The sequence below is a fragment of the Notechis scutatus genome, chromosome 5, assembly GCF_049901735.1.
Source record: "Notechis scutatus isolate UNSWTSFEM ecotype Mainland chromosome 5, rNotScu1.2, whole genome shotgun sequence".
Taxonomy (NCBI): Eukaryota; Metazoa; Chordata; class Lepidosauria; order Squamata; family Elapidae; genus Notechis; species Notechis scutatus.
This window is the reverse complement of record NC_142013.1, coordinates 70105830-70128910: the sequence shown is the minus strand read 5'-3', so window position 1 is coordinate 70128910 and position 23081 is coordinate 70105830. Positions and strand designations below refer to the sequence as shown.

Genomic DNA, 23081 nt, shown 5'->3' with positions numbered 1-23081 from the left:
TTGTAAAGATAAAAAATAAAGCGTTAATTAGGTAACCAACTGCAAGCTCAATAAATAATTTCTACTAGAAATTTCGTACCCCAAATTTGTTTTGTTTATTTATATTTAATTCTTGCAAGCTAATAGAAAATGTGTTGCAGCCCCTGTCTTCTAGAGATTCCATTTTTGTGATGATAAAAAGGCCCAATATTCTTATTAATATATCAATAATTCGGTGTCCGTAATTGTCCTTCATTTGGAGAAGTTCCCTCTAAGCACTTAATTTAAACTTTATTTAACACCAGATGGTAGAATCAACTACTAGATAGAAGGTGGGCAGAGTGTGTCAAAATGGGTCAATTTCACTGAAACTAGATAGGTGATAGTCTTAACTCTGGACTGCAATAGTTATATTGATTTCTGCATTGTGATTTAACTTCCTTATCATTCTAATTTAGTACATCAGTATTAGAAGTTTCACTGTCATACATGTCATGTGTGGGAATCAGTAAAGACACGAGCATTTATTTCAAATACTGGAAGATAATAGGATTATCTTATGTTCATTCATTTGCATGGAAAGGTGATGGATATTCTCTGGAGTGATCCTAAGCATCAAAATGGTTGTTCACCAAATAAAATTCGAGGAGGAGGTTGTTACTTTGGTCCAGATATTACTGCCAGATTGCTGCAACGTTATAATTTGAAATTGCTCATCAGGTCTCACCAGTGCAAACAGGAAGGTTATGAGATCAGTCATAATGGAAAGGTAATTGATACTTCAAAGTTCAAATTTCATAAAACATTCACCAGATAGAAAGATTGTATCAGATTGTACTAGAAAGACAGCTCCAACTCAACATTGATATGGCAATCATTAGCCACCAGAAGGGTACTTAATCATACTACATACTTGAATTTTAATCATTATTTCATTTCTTCCATAATGCAAACTAAAATAAGGAGAAATCAATATTCCATATTTAGATGGAAAGACTAGCTGAAAAGAGAAAAATATTCCATTGGCAAACAGCTATATCAGTTTTCTGCTTCTGTAGAAAAATGCTATAACTCTGTCATTCTTTGTTCTATCCTCTTCCAAGCATTGGGAAACATCATAGCTGCTAGAAGTTTGGATAACTTCTGGTATGTTCTTGGGGTTTTTTTGTCCTTCCTTCAAAACACACAAAATCCCTTCCATAACTGAGAATGTAGGATGGTTTGTTGAGGGAGAATCTTTATATACAAGGAAATGGATATTTATAGTTATTACATTCTCGATCCGTAGGCGTGAGCTATCATGGCTCTTCAAGTGTGTATCAAAACACATTAAAAGATGTGTTCAGAACTAGATTCCCCTCCCCACTTTTTATATATACAAAGCCACAGCTATGTAAGCTTCTTTTACATTGTTTTTTCAACAATGGAAAAAAGCTACTTATATACTGCTCACAGTATATAGAATTATAACATAATGCTTGGTTAATTCTGCCATTTGTTCACCTGTGACTAGTCTGTTTCTGAGCATACTATATTTTATGTGATAGCTGTGTTCTTTTTCAAATAGGTCATCACTATTTTTTCTGCCTCAAACTACTATGAAGAAGGAAGCAATCGTGGTGCCTACATCAAACTAAATCCAGATGTGATTCCTCATTTTGTTCAGTATCAAGTCAGCAAATCTACACGTAAGCAGACGCTTCATCAGAGGTAAAACTAAAAAAGCATACCTATTGCTTAAAAACATTCATATTTGGGATGCTAAACGAACAATTGTTATATATTATAGTGTAACTAGTGGTGGACCAGCCTTTGCTAAAAACATTACTAAGGATTAGAAGTGATCAGCTGATGTTTTATGAGTGCAGTCAAATCTATGCCTTTCCTTTTGGAAGATGATTTCTTTTAGACAGTACAGTAGTTCTCGAGTTACAATGGCAATTTGGACTTGAATTCCTGTTGCCAAGCAATGTGGCCATAAGTTATGAAGTCATATGACTGAATCTCTTAGTGATAGTAATCCTGGCAGTTCCCACCAGTTGTTAGATGAGAACCTATTCAAGCTGTCATTCCCAGCTTGGTCCTTCCTAACCCCTGAGCCTTGGTAAGATAAAGGATTGTGTCTAGTTTACCTTCACCACTACCACTGTAGAGGGTGCTGCCTCAAGTCTCACACTGCAGCCATCCACACCAGGTCCTTAGCATAAAGCCTCAACCTTTCCTGCCACCCTATGCCCTGCAACCCCTACTGTGCCCAGCTGACCTTTGCCATCTTCCTCCCACTGCTGGTGAGCCCAGCATGCCCAGCCTAGCCTTATGTGAAGTAGCTCCTGGCTGTACCAGGCGTTCTTCCCAAAGTCACTAATACCGTGCATGCCTTTGTCACAGTGCTTCATCCTCAATCCCAAGGCCATTGATGTTAAGAAATGCTACTGTGGAGGGTGTCCAAAAGGACAGAGATTGGGGGAGATATGTGGGTGGGGAGAGTTGAGGTGGCTCCGTGGTTGTAAGGATGCTAAGTGCATGAATTTTATTCTCAAGACCATGGTGGTACTGTTACTTTGGAGATTGGGGTCACTACAATTTGGTCAGCGGCAATACAAGTATGGATGGTTTTTGAATGAGTGATTGTTAAGCAAAGATTACCTGTAGTTGAGTAAATGGTGGTCCAGTGCACGTTTTTTTTAACAGTTTTATTAATTTTAACAACAAACAAAAACACATAAAACATAAAAACATCATCCTTTCCTTCATGAGTTTACAGACAGTGTGTCGGTTGGTTTACCACTTTTTTTTGTGCATCCATTTCATAGTCTCCATTGTAGTTATATTACATAATAGCTCATATTATCAATTAACAATTATATAGCCTGATATCATTATTAAACAATCATTTGACTATAATTTTATTAATTCATACTTTAACGAGATAACTATAGTTTACTTAATTTATTTTATAGCAAATCATAAAGTCATACCAAGTCTATCTTAATAAAATTTTATAAAGATAATATCAAAGAAAAAGAAATATGTATTCATTGTTTCCTAAAGTTCTAAATATTCTATTATTATATTTTATTATCTAGCCATTGATAGAAAAGGTCCCAAATTTTATAGAATTGTTTATCTTCTTGTTCTCTAATTTCAAATGTCAATCTACTCATTTCAGCACATTCCAATATTTTCTTAATAATTTCTTCCTGTGATGGTATTTTCTCACTCTTTCAATTTTTAGCAAATACAATCCTAGCCGCTGTTAATACATTTACAATCAAATATTTCAAATTTTTATTGTATGTATCAGGTAAGATTCCCAATAAAAAATCTCTGGTTTTAAATCTATATGTTTCTTTGTCATTTTTTCCAACCATATGCGAATTTTAGTCCAATATTTTCTAGCGTCCTCACAAGTCCACCACATATGGTAATATGAGCCAGGTATCTGATGACATTCCAGCATTTTTCAGATTTATTCTTGAACATTCTTGCTATTCTTGTCGGGGGAAATGCCACCTGTAAAACATCTTATACAGATTTTCTTTATATGCTGTTGACATTGTCATTTTATAATTTTGAGACCACAATTTTTGCCATTTCTCTAAATCAATCCCATATCCAAAATTCTTCCCCAAGCAATCATAGTTTCTTTAACTTGTTCTTCCTCTAGTTTAATTTCCAGTAAATAACCATATAATTTTTTAATCACTTTTTCATCAGTACCTGTCAAAATCTTATCTAAGTCAGTCAATTTATCATAGAATCCCTCTGTTTTAGAATCTTTAACATACCTTGAGTGTATTTGCGCATATGAAAACCAATTCATCTTTATACCTTGTTCTTCTAGATTTTGCATCGTTTTAAGTTCACCCTTTTCATCCAATATTTCCCCATATCTAACTGTTTGTTCCTTCTTGTATGTTATAGGATAAGAAAAAGCTTCAATAGTTGATAACCAAACTGGGATTTTCAAATAACATTGTCTCTTAATTTTCTCCCAGTTTAACCATAAAGACTCCCGTATATAATGCCTTCTAAAATAGCCCTGCGATTTAGTTCCCTTATACCACAGAAAAGCATGCCAGCCCAGTAATAAATCATGTCCTTCTAGTGTCAACAATCTAATTTTTCTTAATGTTATCCATTCTTTAGCCCACATCAAATTTGCAGCTTGATAATACAACTCCCAATTAGGAAGGCCAAATCCTCCTCTAGTTCTAGCATCTTGTAAAAGTTTTAATTTTATTCTCGCTTGCCTTGCCATATATACTTCAACACAATTTTATTTAAGTCTTCAAAATAATCTTTGCCAAGCCTAATTGGTATTGTTTGGAACAAATATAAAATTCTGGGAAAATATTCATCTTGATTGTTGAAATTCTGCCTATTAATGACAGTTGTAGGTTTTCCCATTTCTTCAGATCAAGTGCTATCTGCTGTTTGAGTTTAATATAGTTATTCTCTTTCAATGTAGTACATCTTGACGTCAAATATATCCCCAAATACTTAACCTTATTCGTGACTTCAATTTTCAATAGGTCTGCCAGTTCTTCTCTTTGTCTTAATAACATGTTCTTTGTCAGAATCTTTGTTTTATCTTTATTTATTTTCAAACCAGCCATCTCACCGTACATCTCTATCTTTTCCAATAGTTTTAAAGCTGTCTCTAGAGGATCTTCCAGAATGAAAACCAAATCATCCGCAAAGGCTTGTAGTTTAAATTCCTCCTTTTTGATTTTCATTCCTTTTATATTTTGGTCCTCTCTAATATTTCTATTCAACACTTCCAAAGTCAATACAAATAGCAAAGGTGATAATGGACATCCTTGTCTTTTGCCTTTTCTTATGTTAATAGAGTCTGTAAGTTCTCCTCTATCATTACTTTTGCCGTTTGCTTATAGTATATAGCTTCTATTGCTTGAATAAATTTTCTGGCAAAACCCATCTGTTCCAGTAGTAGTAACATAAATCTCCAATTCACATTATCAAATGCCTTTTGGGCATCGAGGAATATCAAAGCCATTTGTTTTTCGGGATGTGCCTCATAATATTCCAAAGTGTCCAGAATTACTCTCATATTGTCTTTGATTTGTCTCTTTGGCAGAAATCCATTCTGATCAGAATGAATAAAATTATTTAAGTATTGTTTAAGCCTTTCTGCCAAGATTGAAGCAAAGATTTTATAATCTGCATTCAATAAAGAAATAGGTCTATAGTTCTTGATTTGTACTGGATCGGCCCTTCTTTTGGAATAAGTGTAATGTAAGCTTCTGACCATGTTTTAGGTATCTTCTTATTTGACATAACTTCATTCATGACTTCTAGCAATGGGATGCTCAACAATTCTCAACGACTCCTGGTTGCAATTTATGCCCCGAATGATAAACAAGAAGAATTTTATAAAAAATTACATATGAAAACAATGGGACTGGACTATATTAACATAGTTATGATGGGAGATTTCAATGGAATCGTAGACAATAAATTGGACTATACAACAACAGCAACAAGACAAAATAGAAAGACTCTCCCCTAAATCCTTTTCAAAATGATAGATGAATTAAACTTAAAAGATATATGGAGAGAAAGAAATGCTAAAATTCAACAATATACTTTTTTACTCAAATAGACATTTATCATGGTCCAGAATAGATATGATTTGGACCTCAACAGAATTAATATCTAATATTCAAGAAATATATATTGAAACAAGTACATGGGCAGACCATAATCCAATGACAATTAAATGGAAAGGACAAAAAGAAGATCTAGATGGACATTAAATAATACTATTTTAAAGGAAAAAGACTTCACACAATGGATGGAGAAAGAATTGGCCTTCTTCTTTAGTGAAAATAAAAAGAAGATACTTCAATACAGAATGTTTGGGATACAATGAAGGCATATGCGAGAGGATTAATAATAGACTATACAAAGAAAAAGAACATTAGGAAGAGGCAAACTATCAAAGCTTTAGAAGAGGATCACAAAAACTGGAAAAAGAATTACAGAAAATGCCACAGAAAAAGATATTAAACTTAAAATGGACATAATTAAACATAAAATGGGTCAGATAGAGAAAGAAGAATTGGCACAAAAAAATTAGAAGTGCTAAACAGAACTATTTTGAAGATGCAAATAGGCCAGGTAGATGGTTAGCATACAAACTGAGAAAGGAGAAAGAATCAAGGAAAATATTACAGTTAATAGGCGATCAAGGCCAAATGTGTTATGGTAATAAGGAGAAAAAGGCAATTATCCGAGACTTTTATGGACAACTATATAAACAAGAGAATATTGATGAGGAAAAAATTAAACAGTATTTACAAAATGCTAACCTACCTAAGATACCTAAAGAGACTGAAAAAATGTTAGAAAGTACTATAACAATGATGGAACTAACCGAAGCACTCAACAGACAGAATAATGGAAAAGTACCAGGTCCAGATGGGCTTCCGGCAGAATTTTATAAAACACGGTCCAGTGCACGTTGAAGTGGGAGAGATAGCAAAATAAACATTAGCTTTAAAAAAAGGAGTGCTGGATGGAATATAGAATTTGAGGCTGTGTCGCTTGTTTGTAGCACTCTGCTTCTCCAGATATGTTCTACTGACATTTGTAACTCAATATGTTAGACACCATGAAATAACAGTATTTTCAAAATAATATTACAGTGAACAGAACTGCAGAAGATACGATGGAATAATATCCCTGTATTTTTCACTGGGAGGGAAACAGTTAACAGATAACAGAACAGAATAACAGTTGGAAGGGACCTTGTAGGTCATCTAGTCCAACCCCCTGCCCAATACCATTTCTGACAGATGGCAGTCCAGTCTCTTCTTGAAAGCTCTCAGTGGTGATGCTACCACTTCTGGAGGAAATCTGTTCCATTGGTTGATTTTTCTGTCAGAAAATTTCTCCTTATTTCTAGGTTGCACATCTCCTTGATTAGTTTCCATCCATTATTACTTGTCTGGCTTTCAGGTGCTTTGGAAAATAGGTTGTGACAGCCCTTCGAATATTGGAACACTGCTATCATGTCTTCCCTGGTCCTTTTCTTCACTAGCCATGCCCAGTTCCTGTAACTGTTCTTCATATGTCTTAGTTTCGTCCCCTAATCATCTTTGTTGCTATTCTCTGCACTCTTTTTAGAGTCTCAACATCTTTTTTATAGTGTGGTGACCAAAACTGGATGGGTTTCTTGGCTAAGTGTAAGACTTTACTTTTGCATACATTGAATTTCATTTCATTAGTTAGAGCCCAGTGTTCAAATCTGTTAAGATCCATCTGGATCTTGAGCCTATCTTCTTGGATGTTAGCTATTCCTGCCAGCTTAGTGTCATCTGCATATTTATGAGTTCCCCTTCTATTCCCTCATCTAAGTCATTTATGAAGAAATTGAAGAGTATGGGCCTAAAATGGAACCTTGTGGTACCCCATTGGTTACTTCCCTTCATGTAGATGTAATACCATTAAGGACTACTTGTTGAATACAGTTTGTCAGCCAGTTACAAATCCATCTGACAGTGATATTATCTATCCCACTTTTTTCTAGCTTACGAAGAAGTAGGTTGTGGTCTCCCTTGTCGAATGCCTTGCTAAAGTCTAAGTATACTATGTCCATAGCATTTAGCTGCTGTACTAATTAAGTCACTATGTCAAATAATGAAATAAGATTGGTTTGTCAGGATCTGTTTTTAACAAACCCATGCTGACTTCCATTTATTACTTTACTCATTTCTAGATGTTCTCAGATGTTTTATGATTATCTTTTCCAGTATCTTCTCGAGTATTGATGTTAGGCTGATCAGTCTGTAGTTTCCTGGGTCTCGTATTTTGGTTTTTGGTTTTGAAGATGGGAACCACATTAGCTCTTTTCCAGTCCTCTGGTAGCTCCCTGGTGCTCCAAAATCAATTTTTTTTGGAAGACGTGGTACAGTGGTTCTGAACATCTGCCAGCCCCTTTAGAAATCTGGGATGTTATCCATCAGGTCTCGGTGATAGTATTCATCAAGATCAGACAGGTGTTCTCTTACTGGTTTTTTGCTTATTTTAACTTTTCTTTCTAGTCTGTCTTTTACAGTTATGTTTTTGGTAGGATGGGTTGTAGTTTCTTTTTGTGTGAAGACTGATGCAAAGAATGAGTTATGAGCTCTGCTTTCTCTGTGCTGTCTGTTACTTCCTTGCTGTCTTCTCTCTTTAGTGGACTGACTGCTTCCTTGATTTTTTTTCTCGTTATTTATATGTTGAAAGAAACTATTTAAATTATCTTTGACTTTTGTTGCAAGTTTTTGTTCATTCTGAGCCTTTGCTTTCCTGACTTCATCTTTGCAGATTCTGGCTATCTGCCTTAGTTAAGAGGGAAATCTCTGTGGCTTCTGTCTTTACTAACAAACTATACAGGTAGCCCTGAACTTACAACCATTTAGTGACTGTTTGAAGTTGCAAGTGGCACTGAAAAAAGTGCCACTGCAACTTACAACTATTCCTCAAGCTTATATCCATGGCAGCATCTCCATGGTCCTGGGATCAATTTTCAGGCAGTTGGCACCCAGCCTGCATTTATGACAGTTGTAGCATTCTGGGCTCATGTGATCACTATTTAAAACCTTTCCAGCTGGTTTCTGACAAAATCAATGGGGGAAGCCTGTTTCACTTCAAAATCAAATGATTCATTTGATAATTGCAATGATTTGCTTAACAACTGTGGCAAAAATGTCCTTAAATTGGGCATGACGTACTTAACAACCACCTTCCTCAACAATGGAAATTCTGGGAATTTCTCTAGTTTGGAAAACAGTCAGGAGGAGTGCTGGTTTACCACTAGCTTATCAGTTACTAAGGAGCTGAGGACTTGGCAGCACAAGGAAACAATAATCAATGGGCAGCCATCAACACACCAATCAATCAGTAGGAAGGCACCACATAAATATGACTCATAAAATAGCCCAAAGCACATATTCTGGTAGAGAGAAGTTCCCTGAAGATGGGATTCAGCATGAGTTCAAAAGCTTGGAAGAGTAAACGTCTGGTTCTAGTGACTGACCCAGATTGGATCTTGCAATATATATTTGCCTTGATTCGCAATGGAAATTCTGGTCCCAATTGTGGTCATAAGTTGAGAATTGCATATACGTTAGATAAGTTTTAATACTGTTGCTACAAGAAATATGATGTAATGCATCCCTTTTATTTTTTCTTCTTGAATTAACTGATGTGATGCTATTGCCTATTCCATGAACCACAGCATGAACCATAGTCTTCTCTGCATTGCTATTTACACCTAATTTATAGGAGTGGAATAATAGTGGACTTGCACAGAGAGGACTAAAGGAGAATAAATAGTACTTGATGTCTGGCTGCCTTGGAATTAAGGGCCAACCTATGGTTTTAATTCACTGGCATCCCAGTGATAGCCAAGAGTTCCTTTAACTTCTACCAGAGGCCATTTGGTTCTCCTACCTTTTTCAAACCTAGCTGCCAGCAATGGCTATCACCTTTGCTTGCACCTGCTTCCATTCCACATAACTAGCTATTGATCAGCTCTAGCAGTATGGAGGTAAAATACTGTTTGTAGGACTGCTGGTAAAGCTGAAATGAAGGATAATAATGCTAATAACCATCAAACTCAATTTGTATTTAACCCAGTATGGCTATTACTTATTTATACTTTGTTTCATTCTTATCATTGTTGTACTTCATATATGTAAATATGGTAAGCATCTCTCTGTTGGATGTACATATTTTCCTGATTGGCCACTTTGCTTACATTTCCTCACCTTTTCACCTTTTTTTTAGTTTATAACTACATAAAAAAAATCTAAATTGGTGATATAAAACTCTGACTACAAGAACTATTCAGATTATATTGTTACTCATGCAGTTGTTTTCCCAAATGCAAGTTTATTTTTTTCAATTTTTCTAACTAGATATGCAGCATTACTCCAGTTTACCATTATGTTTAAGTATTTTCTTTGTTCTCTGTAGGGGAATTCCTAAAATTCTGTACTCTGACATGGGCTTGTAAAGAGATTTTGTTGTTCTAATTGTCCAGTTTAATGATTTCTTTGTAGAGTGGCTGCTATCGAGCTTTCTGCTTTAAAGGGTTTGCGAGAGAAACTTTATACCCACAAATCAGACCTCATTGCAGCTTTCACCCAGTATGATCCACTTGGCATAGGTAATGTGATTCGAAAAAATATTTCCTTTTTTGTGTGTGTCAGTATTGTGTTTTTATGTACAAGTAACTTTGTATGTTGCACATTACAGGAAGAAAATGTGACAAGTAGCTGTAAAAGTAGCAAATTGTATAACAGAAGAACAGAAGCAATAGATTCTAGATTTGTATGGGACAGATGCTACAATGAATCATTCATAAATGAGCTAGATTGAGTAAAGATGCAATTTACAGGTGATATCAAATTATTTAGAATAATGGACACTGCTGGCCCAAAAATAGTCCATGAGCTTGGAGGCTGATCAAAATGACTCATGCAATCTTTTCTAACTGTGTAATTCTTGTTTTTTTAAGAATTCCAATGACAGTGTTTCCAGTGTGGGATGTCCTTTTCAGACCACAGTTAATGCCTAGCAGTAGAACTTAGTATCTCATTAGTTGTATTAATATAAGTTTATTTACCAAACCAAAGAAAGTAATGTATTTATCCCTCTTAAAGAGAATCATCCTTTAAGAGGGATGCAGAGTCGTTGGAATATATTCAAAGGATGATGGCAAGGAAATCAAGGGACTGAAAACCAAGTCCTATGAAAAGGGATAGAAGGATATTTAGTTATGAAAAAGGATAACTGAATATAATAGTGGTCTTCAAACACTTGAAATATTATCATAGAGAACTTTAAGACCTGTTCTCTCTTGTCCCAGAATACAGAATATGAAATAATGGATGAAAGTTACAGAAAGTCAGATTTCAATTGAATGTTAGAAAAAAAACGCCCTAACAGTAAGAACAATTCAATGGCATGAAACCAATTCCCTGGAAAAGCAGTGGTCTTCTATTCATTGGATGTGTTCAGGACAGAACTAGAGAGAGATCTGTCTGCCTGGGCAGCTTTAATTGGGATCCCTGTGTAGAGGGCTCTATTTAATGGCTTAAAATGGTTATTTCCAGCCTTGTGTTTCTAATAACAATCTGAATAAAATCAGATGAGAGGTAGATGAGAGGTAGAGACTTTCCTTCAAAAGAACTACAAAATATTTTGGGGCATGATATACCGACAAAACAGCTGCTGTATTAGTATCTCAAAGAATCTACATGTGTCAGTATTGGATTATTAGGAAAGCATGCAGATGCCATCATAGATTGTCCATTAACTGGGTGATTATTTGCAAAACCCAATTATGTGAACATACTAATGAACTTAGTAAACTTACTAATGAACTCACAAATGTACAGAACAGCAACTGGTATCCAAGAAAAATAGCAATATTTGCAGGGAGCAGGGCTTTCTGCAGGTTTCACAGTCCAAACAATAGAGGAGACAATGGTATATGAAATAATATTGTGTTTTCAATGCTTCAGATTATGAAATTATATACCCACGATTGATTGATTTTTAAGTGCTGTTTTCCTGCCATGGTTGCATTTGTTACTTCAATATATAGAATCCCTTCAATTACAAATAATTTCCATCTAGAATACATAGGATGGAATTGATTCTGTTATTATCCCCAGGCTCACATTTCAAAAGTAGCTTAAGGTTTTGTCTATGGCAAAGTTTGTTTCCTCTCTTTCTTCTGTAGCCTCCAAAGCTTCTCATGTAGAGGTTGGGGGACATGAGCAATAGAGAATGGAGAAAAGCATGCAGACAATAAGCTAAAGATGAGATGTGATTCTAAGAGGAGTAATTGTGAGCTTATAATTATCAAAGTTTCTATTTTTTCTTCTCATTCCTCAAATAATACCAGGAACACGTAACATTTGAGAAGCCAGATTTTTGCCACTCTCCCCCCAGGAATGGTTAAGCAGGGTGAGTGGATGGAGGAATGGGACTGGGAGACTGAAAACTGTTAAAATCCAATTAACATTCCTAACTTGAATCTTACGCCAAAGTTAGAAACCAGCCACTTTTTTCCACACACACCCCACTGAACAATTACACAGATACACATAAGTTGAAATCTGCCCACCTTTCATTCATTTGATGAATTTCTGATTTTTCAGGTTGAAAAGGAAAAAAAGCAAAAGCAAATTAAAACTCAGTGCTGAAATGTAAATGTTTCTCCACCAAATTTCAGTGATGTGATGAGATGTGGTGCAAACAGGATACCTACAATCTATAGGTTGATCACCCTTCTCTATAATATATTCTACATAGTGTACTTGATAAGCTCTACCAGAAGCTGGTAGAATGTGTGTGAGAGGTTGGGAGGAGAGTCTGGTGGACCAGTCTTTAGAACAGTGATTCTCAATCTCAACCAGTTTGATATGTGTGGACTTCAACTCCCAGAATTCCCCAGTGAACATGTCTGGCTAGGGAATTCTGGGAGTTGGTCCACATTTAGAAGCTACGCACTATATTTGGCCAGTTTTTTTATTAAAAAGTAACCCTGTAAGTTAGTTTATTGAAATCTCAATGCCACAATACCTCCTGCAATGATGTTTCAATTGAAATTGGAAGGGGTTGTGGCTTGATAAATAAAAATAGAATAGAGTAGAGTAGAGTAGAGTAGAGTAGAAGAATAGAGTAGAATAGAATAGAATAGAATAGAATAGAATAGAATAGAATAGAATAGAATAGAATAGAATAGAATAGAATTCTTTATTGGCCAAGTATGATTGGACACAAAGGAATTTGTCTTGGTGCAAATGCTCTCAAGTGTACATAAAAGAAAATATACATTTGTCAAGAGTCAAGAATCTTAAGGTACAACACTTAATAATAGTCATAGGATACAATAAACAATCAAATCATACTAGGAAACAGTCAATATAAATTGTAATGATACAAGCGACAAAGTTACAGTCATACAGTCACAAGTGGGAGGGGATGGGCAATAAAGAGTGATGAGAAGATTAATAGTAATAGTAGTGCAGACTTTGTAAATAGTTGGACAGTGTTTGTTTAGCAGAGTGATGGCATTTGGGAAAAAACTGTTCTTGTGTCTAGTTGTTCTGGTGTGCAGTGCTCTATAGCATCGTTTTGAGGGTAGGAGTTGTAACGGTTTATGTTCAGGATGTGAGGGGTCTGCAAATATTTTCACAGCCCTCTTTTTGACCCATGTAGTATACAGGTCCTCGACTGAAGGCAGGTGGGTAGAAATTGTGTTTTCTGCAGTCTTAATTATCCTCTGAAGTCTGTGTCTGTCCTGTTGGGTTGCAGAACCAAACCAGACAGTTATAGAGGTGCAGATGACAGACTCAATAATTCCTCTGTAGAATTTCACATCTTTTCATAGGGAGCTTCCTCTGAAACATAAAATACTTTTCACTTTTTAACAGGAAGGATTTCTCTTGGCCAATGGGCTTCTGCCATGGAATCGGTTCTGCATCTTGACATACCCTGGAGAACTCTCCGTTCTCGACTAGTTTGCCTGGCTCCGGATGGAAGTGTGGAATATCTTTCATGTTTTGACAATTTAGAAATTATACTGCCCATCAAAGAGGTGAGGTGATTTGGAACAAGGATGATCAACTTTTTTTTCAAAGGCTCTGAACTTCATTTTGAATAATAGGCTGAACCTTCCATAGAGAGGCAGGCAGGACAAAATAGCATGCAGAGATAGAAGGGAAAATGATGTTATTTCATTTAATTAAATTTAAGTATATTTATTTAAATATAGATATTAAATATAGTTACTGTGATCATACCCTTCATGTTTATGCATACGCAATAAAAAAGGAAACTCAAACACATATGCTTATCATACTGATAAAAGCTGGTCTTGTTTTGTATGTTGCAATATTAAACATTCAATTATCAGTATTTAAATCAGTACATTTAACAATCTCAAAATGTGTGGATACATTAATATACAGTCCAAATTTTAAAGTGGTCTTTCAGTGGGTATATAATGGTATATAATGCTTATTCAGGTACATGTTGAGTTTTCAGACCACTGCAGGACTGACAGAAAATACATATTTTCTGTCCCTAATATGCTCAATAGGTTTTTCTCTGGTCACTTTAGAAATTATTAAAAAAATTATTTGGATGGTCTTTAAATTACACAGTAGTGATCCTCAGTCTTGAGGCCTAGGTTGTACACCTTAATTTAGGGAATGGCTGAACTGACAGCATTGTTAAAATGCTTTATATAATACTATTAATTTTATTTAGAAACTTGAAGACACAATTGTGTAATGTGACTCTTAGTGTATGCATGAGAAAATAACTACTAGCATTACTAATTAATAGCATCTCATTAGTTTCTTCCTTAAGAGAATTTTCTTTTGAAATATGAAGGATAAAAAAGCGGCAAAATTACCAGTGGATAAATGTCTACATTAAAAGTTTAACCTGGAAGATTTATTAGTATAATGCATATCTTCCTTGCAATTAAATTTTAAATTAAAATCCTTTAGACTTTAGATTCTAGATGTTGGATTTCCATGGAATAAATTGTATTTTAAAATATATGTTTTACAAGATATAAAATAGTTTGTGGTATTGTGATTTCAACCATAAACTAGGTATTATATGATTTCTAATCTGTCTCATTGTCCCCCTCTTTCTCAATCTCTATTCTATTTTAGGTTCAACCATATTTGGTGGAAACTCTGTATAGATACAAAGCTGATTTGGAGATTATCTTTAATATGATTGACCAAGACCATTCTGGTATGTTAAAACTTTAGCTTTCTAAAAATAATGCCATAGGATCAGAATCAGAATAGAGCTGTAAGGAACCTTAGAGGTCTTCGAGTCTAGCCTCTTCTATTATACCATTTCAGACAGTCCAGTCTCTTCTAAAAACCTCCAGTGATGAAGCACCCACAACATCTGAAGGCAAGCGGTTCCACTGGTTAATTGTCCTCGCTGTTAGGAAGTTTCTCCTTAATTCCAAGTTGCTTCTCTCCTTGATTAGTTTCCATCCATTGTTTCTTGTCCTGCCCTCTAGTGTTTTGCAAAATAAATTGAACCCCTCTCTTTGTGGCAACCTCTCAAATACTGGAATACTGTTATCATGTCCCCTCTAGGCCTTCTTTTCTCTAGACTAGCCAAACCCAAATCCTGCAACTGTTCTTCGTGTGTTTTAGTCTCCAGGCCTTTAATTGTCTTAGTTTCTCTTCTTTGTACTTTTTCCTAAATCTCAACATCTTTTTTGTAATGTGGTAATCATAACTGGATGCAGTATTCCACCTGTGGCCTTACTAAACCTTTATAAAGTGGTACTAATATTGAATGTAATTTTGATTCTATGCCTCTATTTATACAACCAAGGATTGTATTAGCTTTTTGGCTGCTGATACACACTACTGATTCATGTTTAAATGATCATCCACTAGGACTCCAAAGTCCCTTTCACAGTTACTGTTTTTGAGCCAGGTTTCACCTAATATGTACATCTACGTTTGGGTTTGTGCTGTTGGTCTGAGCTCCAAGCTTGGCAATTTGGTTGCAGATGTTTCATCACCATTTGAGGAGACGTTGTCAGTGCACTTTGAATTGTGCTCATCTGTCAAAACACTGGTCTTTAAATAACTTTTTATATGATGCAAATTAGTATGGGTGTTGTTTGTTCGGCTACTTCTGAGTCATGGTCTGATTTCAGACTGTTTGATTGGCTGGCTGTTGTTACTGAGAAATAGTCTTTGGTTTTAGTACTGTCTGTGTGATGCAAATTAGCACTAGTCTGTCAAATACATTAGAATAGAATAGAATAGAATAGAATAGAATAGAATAGAATAGAATAGAATAGAATAGAATAGAATAGAATAGAATAGAATAGAATTCTTTATTGGCCAAGGGTCATTGGACACACAAGGAATTTGTCTTGATGCAAATGCTCTCAGTATACATAAAAGAAAAGATTTCAACCACCTTTGGGTGTCCAAAGCTCAATGCCGCTCATCATTGGGAGACCTTTGTCTGCAGAGAAGCATCCACACCTGAGCAAATATTCTGCCTACATTGAAACATGCTTTCTTGAAGGGTTACAGATCACCAATTAATCATCCAGCAGCAAGACAAAGTGGTAAACACATGATCCAACTGATGATAACAGATACTCACAATCATCTCAACAAATATACAAAGTGCCTCACTGAGCAAAAGTTCTTATGCAATAATACCATTGGACCACAACTTATGCAAAGTTTGAACACAGCAATCGATCACAGAACAACAAATACAAGAGAAAAGAAGCATACTGCCCTGCAAAGCAAGCTATCCAGACTAACAGTTAACAACTCTCACAACAACAAACAAGCTTGGATTAAGAACCTATCCAACTGACAACTCAAAGTTGAGGAACAACAAGTCCTGATAAAGGGACTCATCTTCAACCACATGATGCATCAACTACAGAATTCCTAACAAGCCTAGAAAATGCCCTAAAATTGAAAGACCTTAGCAAAGAAGCCCAACAACAAATATGCCAGAACAAAACTCCAGCATCTTTACAAAACAGGAACAACAGGCAATGAAATCCCCCAAAATTGATAACAATATTGTCATACTACCAACCAGCAAATGTTGGATGATAGTCTTACTAGACATAGCTGACTACATAGAAAAGGCCAAGCAACTCCTACAGGACCCATCCATCTACAGATGCTTCAGTACTGACATAACTGTGAAGCAGACCAACAAGATCAATAAAACCCTAAAAAAACATTGCAAGAATTAAATCAAATTACCGAAGAAGAATGTCAAAGAATGAAAGCAACTGATTCAAACATAACACAGTTCTATGGACTTCCGAAAGTGCACAAAGAAAACACCCCACTCAGACTGATTGTCTCATTCCCTGGCACACCCGCTTACATCCTTCAGAAAGAAATGTGGAAATGCCTAATGTACCTAATTGATGATTCCCAATATTCTATAAACAATGCCATTCAATTCCTGGACAATTCAAACACCTACATACTGACAAAGACAAAATAATGATATCATTTGATGATACTACATTATTTACTACATTATCAGTAGATCTGAAACTAGTAATACTACATTATCAGTAGATCTGAAACTAGTAATCAACCTAATCAAAGAACTACTGGACAACACACAGCCACCAAGAGAACCACTCATAACAGAAAGCATATGTGAACTCCTCCAGCTATGCTTAACTACCTATTTCAGATTTGACGGAGAGATCTATGAACTGAAGGGATCGCCAATGGGATCTCCTATATCTGGCCTAGTCACAGAAGTTATGCAAAAGATTGAAGAAATTGTACTTCCACAAATAAATCCCAAGATATGGGTATGTTATATTGACAACACCTTTGTGATCATCAAATGCAATCAGGTCAATCAAACCTACCAAGTGATCAATGTCTTCACAGATACCTGATTTACAATAGAAACCAAGAATGATAACGAATTGCCATTCCTTGATATCCTTGTAACCAGAACCACGAATGGCTAACTTCTAACATCTGTGTACAGGAAGGCAACACATACAGATCAAATCCTCAACCTCCACAGCAACCACCCAAAATGCCATAAACAAAGCTGCATCAGAACACTTTTTGGGAGAGCAAAATCCCATTTGAACACCAAAGAGACCAGATCAGCAGAACAAAAACACTTATATAAAGCTTTTGAGAGAAACGGATACCCACAAAACTTCATCCAGAGATGTCTACATACAATATAAACTCTCAAAGTAATATAACTACAACAAGAGCAACAACGATCAGATGAATCACTGTCCCTACATACAGAATAATTCAGAAATGACAGCAAAATTACTGCATCAACATGATCTCATGGTAGCTCACAAACCAACCTCAACTCTTAGACAGACCCTGTGAAAACCAAAAGAGCAGACAGAAACTAACCAAAGATCAGGCATCATATATTAAATCCAGTGCAGCAACTGTGAAAAGAACGATGTTGGCCAAACAGGAAGAAAGTTATTAATCAGACTTCACAAATACTTCCTGGCTACCAAAATACATGACCCACTATCCCTCATGTCAGTCCACAAAGATTCAGAACTAACCAGGGCCACAATTGTAATCCAGGCAAAATCAAGGAGAGAAAGAGAATTCCTTGAAGTCTGATTTTCCACCAATAAGTTAATAAACAGACACATCAATCCAGTCTACCAATCGCTGAGAATAAAAGAACTACATCAACCGTGATCCCAAAAATAGCATTTAAAATGAACAAACAGGCATCCCACTATGCAGCAACAAAATAATAACCCATCAGTTCACAAGAAATCAGGCTAAATTTCAATAACAACAGCCAGCCAATCAAACAGTCTGAAATCAAATCACGACTAGAAGTAGATGAACAAACAACTCCCATACTAATTTGCATCACATAAAAAAATATTTAAAGGCCAAAGTTCTGATAGATGAGCACAATTCAAAGCACGCTGATGATGTCTTCTTGAATGGTGACAAAACATTTACAACCAAATTGCAAACCTCGGAGGCTCAAATGAACAGTCCAACTACCAGTTGAGTCACTAACATTCAAATACATTTGAACCTTTGTTTTTTTCTGCCGTGTAAAACCTTGCTTTTCTTCACATTAAATTTCATTTTGTTGGATAGGACCCATTGGTCAAGTCTCTCAAGATCTTTTTGGATCCTGAGCTTCTGAGGTGTTATTCTTGCCAGCTTAGTGTCAGGGCTCCAAGTTTTTTTAAAGATATGATACAATGGTTCTGAGATAACATTTGCCAGCTCCTCCAGAACTGGCAAATTTATGTAATCCATAAAGACCCAGTGATTTTATGTAATCCATAAAGACCCAGTGATTTATATTCATTAAGGTCAGACAGGTGTTTTCTTACTATTTTTTTGTTTATTTTAATTTTTATTTCTAGTCTGTCTTTTACTGGTATGTTTTTGGTAAGTTGGGCTATAGTTTCTTTTTGTGTAAAGACTGATGCAAAGAATGAATTAAGCAGCTCTGCTTTCTCTTTACTGCCCATTACTTCCTTGCCATCTTCTCTCTTTAGTGGACTGGTTGTTCCCTTGATGTTTTTCTTGCTATTTATATGTTGAAAGAAACTTTTTATTATCTTTGACTTTTGTTGGAAATCTTTATTAATTCTGAACCTTTGCTTTCCTCACTTCATCTTTGCAGATTCTGGCTATCTGCTGATATTCTGCCTTAGCTATGTGTCCCTCTTTCCATTTTTTTGTACTTATACTTTTTGTCTTTGTTTGTCAGAGAGATCTTTGTGCAACCATGCTGAATTGTACTTGGATTTCTTGTTTTTCTTTTTCAGTGGTATTGTGTTGGGGTGGGCTTTTATGAACATATTTTTCAGTGTTTCCCATGTTTCTTGAATTGTTTTCCCCTCATGGATTTTTTATCCATTAAATTTTGCTTAGGCTCTCTCTGAGTTCGTTAAAATTAGCTCTTGTAAAGGTTAAGACACTGGTTGGATTATATTCTATTGCTTGTATTTGTATTATATTGAATTCCACTATGACATGGTCACTCTCGCCCAAGGTTCTGGCTACTTCAACTCCCTCTATCTCTTCTTCTTTATTAATAGGAATTAGGTCCAGTGTAGCTTTTCCTCTAGTTCCCTCCTTTACCTTTTGGATGACCAAGTTGTCAGCTAAGTTGTTTAGGAATCTGTTCTATCTCCCACTTGCTGCAGAGTTTGTCTCCCAGTTGATATCAGGATAGTTAAAGTCTCCCATTATTACTGTGGTATGTTTCCTACATACATTTGTTAATTGATTAGCAAAGAGTTCATCTATTTCTTCTGCTTGGTTGAGTGGCCTGTAGTATATGCCTATAGCAATGTCATTTTTTCCCTTTTATATTGACTCATATGGATTCCAGGAGGTTTTTATTCTTGGTTTTATGTATTTCTTTAGTGATCTTTTATATATAATGCAGGGGTACTTAAATCTGGCCTACAGCGCCAGCCTGGAAATATTAAAGGATTGACCGGTGGTGCCTCTGCTGGCCTCATGCCTCAGTGACCTCCTGCAGTATTCTGCTGGTTGAAAACGGGCCCTGCGAAGGCCCTGCGATGCCCCTACATGGCCCGTTTTTGGCCTCCCCATCCTCCAGCAGCACTCTGCTGGCCAAAAAGCCCTTCCGTGGCCCATTTTTGGCCTCAACAGCAGCTGCTGGCTGAAAACAGGCCAGCCAGGGGCCTCATGGCCTCTCCAGCCTCTACTAGCACTCTGCTGGCCAAAAATGTTTTCAGCTGGCCAGGTACTGGATGCCGGGGTGGCCAAAAACTGGCTGAGTGGGGGCGGCATGTTTTCAACCAGCAGCTGAAGGAAGCTGTCTCACCACTCCAGGAGGTTACTGCAAACTCCCATTCCCTCCCCACCCCACTAACCTGCTTTCCAGCTCTGTTCTCCTGTGCAGGGCAACAAAAGAAGACCCAGCCGATCAGCTGAGTGGGTGGCAGAGAATAGATGGGGGTGGGGCCAGTCAGAGGTGGTATTTGCCGGTTCTCCGAACTTCTAAAAATTTCTGCTACCGATTCTCCAGAATTGGTCAGAACCCGCTGAATACCACCTCTGCTCTGCATGGCCCATTTTCAGCTGGCAGAGTGCTGCAGGAGGACTGGATTGGACTAGATTGCAATTATGTGGCCTCACTACAGCAGACTACTTCTGCTGACTGCTGGTTGCCAGCAGTTCAAGTCTTACCGGCTCAAGTTTGACTCAGCCTTCCATCCTTCTGAGGTCGGTAAAATGAGAAGCCAGATTGTTAGAGGTAATATGCTGACACTGTAAACCGCTTGGGACAGCTGTAAAGCACCATGAAACAGTATATAAGTCTAAGTGCTATTGCTACAGTGCTAAGGTCCTATGCTTTTTATACTTTTAAAGTCTAAAACCAGCTTTTGAAATCACACTAGGCATAAACCAGTAACATGTACAACTGATGTAGCTTCAAGTTCTACATTGTTTTCTTCAGATTCCCCATTTCTAAGTGCATTCTCATACAGAACTAACATACAGTATATAGACCTTTTATGTAAATTCACAGTGCTTTTTATAACACTAGTTTCCCCTTTGTTTAGGCCTTATTTCTGCTGATGAATTTCGCCAAACATGGAAACTCTTCAATGCACATGTGAAGAATGATGTGAGTGATGAATCCATTGACAGTTTAGCTCGCACCATGGATTTTAATAAAGACGGTAGCATTGACTTCAATGAATTTCTGGAGGCTTTCCGTATAGTACATAAATTCAGTTACAATGATCAGCCTTCTTGAAGAACCAACTAGTTGGAGAAAACCCTTCTTTATATATTTATGTTTTATAAAACATGGCAAATTTGTTAATGAGAAATAAAAATATAGACTGGTCAAGTGATTTAAACAATGTCATATTTTAATTTTATTCTTTTGAAACTCTTCTTCACAAATAGATTTTTCTTATACAAGTTGCAGAACATATTTATTGTTTTTCCTAAGCTGGTGTCTTCAAGATGTATTGGTTTTAAACTTCCATAATTCTTAGCACAAGCATTACTCATGCTGTTGAAATAATGCTTAGCAAAGAGTTATGAACCATGGGTATCTTACCTGTATACTTCTCTAATGAGTCATAAACTGACATTGTATCACCTTCATACAGTTCTCCTTGTGTGTTCTTATGATGTGATTTTTAAAAATAATTTATCATATTTATTTTATTGTATAAAATACAAAGAAAAGAAAATAGGAAATTAAGGGAGGGAAAGGAGCAGGGAAAAGGGGGTGCGAGGTACAAGGGGAAAGAGAAAAAGAAAGAAAAGAAGCATTGACTTCCAACTCTTAGCATAGTACAAGATAAACACACTCCAACCTCAACTTTTTGCTTTTACACATTAATATATAACTAGCCATTTCTATAACAACAAATCTTTCTAATCAACAAAACCAAAGTAAAAGTTTCATTTTTTTTCTTCACAGACACAAATTCCAGAAGTGATATCCAAATAAGAACATATTTTCCTTTTTAAATAAAATAAATCAATTTAACCATTCCTGATTTATCTTCCTTGCTATAGAAATGGTGTGCATTTTTATTTGCGCCTAGTAATCTTTGTGAATTGTCACCATTTTTATTTACAAAATTTATTTCAAATTCTTTGACCTTACTGAAAAAAAGGGGGAAAAATTTTTTTCACCCTTTTTTCCCTTCAAAATACTAAACTTTTTAAAAAAATCACTTTAAAAAAAAAATCAAAACTTTCCAATAACATCTTTTTCTTTGACTTCTTAACATACAAACTTTAAACTTCAGTATTGCATTTAGATCCCTCCCTCCAAACTACCCTTATAGAATATTTTTTCTTTTATAAACATCCTTTTTAACATACAGATTTTTTCTTTAAACTGGTACATCATTTTATTTACCTTTCTCTTAATACAAGTGTTCTCAAATACATTTTCAATATCTTTTGCTTACTTTAAGAATTACTTAATATATATGTAAAAAAAATACATTTTCAAATTTTGGGTTAAACTTTTCTTTCAGTTGCACATATCAAGCAGAGAAAAATGCATCCCAATTCCTGTTAATTCATTAAGTTTAAGCTTATCTTCATGGAGTAAAATATGTTTCCTCTCTGGAAGTTTTATTAAAGATTATAGGCCTTTCTTTTTATCATGAGATCCTCAACCTTGTTAATGTCCTTTAAGAAAAAGCCCCAAATTTGTCTTTTTTCTTGACAGTCTTCTTTCAGTTGTGTTGAGAGGTTTACATTTGAACCATAGTAATGAAAGTTAATATCCAGTTCTTCCAAAAACTGTGATAAACTCCTCAGCATTTTCAGCTAATTGTGAAGTTACCTCAGCAGTTTGGTAACATTCTCCACATGTTTGCATCTCAGAAGTAATTTGAGAGGATTTTTTATCATCAGAAAACAACCGGTCAACAAATTGACATATTTTATTTAGAGACCTTTCAAATATATATCTAATGCTTTGCTCCACCATCTTGGCTTCCTCTTTTAATAAAAATCAGAAGATTTTAGCCA

General features: G+C 35.8%; 2 protein-coding genes across 4 annotated transcripts in view; one reads left to right on the top strand and one right to left on the bottom strand.

Annotated features, from left to right (window-relative positions):
- The window catches only part of PPEF1 (protein phosphatase with EF-hand domain 1), a 54689-nt gene extending 33000 nt beyond the window's left edge, over positions 1-21689 (top strand). For all 3 annotated transcript variants that reach the window (XM_087966958.1, XM_026674945.2, XM_087966959.1), the window contains 6 exons: positions 563-748; positions 1547-1689; positions 10053-10159; positions 13440-13603; positions 14694-14778; positions 21134-21689. In XM_087966958.1, coding sequence (XP_087823084.1) covers positions 563-748; positions 1547-1689; positions 10053-10159; positions 13440-13603; positions 14694-14778; positions 21134-21330 — 882 coding nt within the window. In that variant the 3' untranslated portion in view covers positions 21331-21689. The remainder of the gene's footprint in view (positions 1-562; positions 749-1546; positions 1690-10052; positions 10160-13439; positions 13604-14693; positions 14779-21133) is intronic.
- The window catches only part of PHKA2 (phosphorylase kinase regulatory subunit alpha 2), a 105768-nt gene continuing 96187 nt past the window's right edge, over positions 13501-23081 (bottom strand). The window contains exon 35 of the transcript XR_003371536.2: positions 13501-13679. The gene's annotated coding sequence lies outside the window, so the exon portion shown is untranslated. The remainder of the gene's footprint in view (positions 13680-23081) is intronic.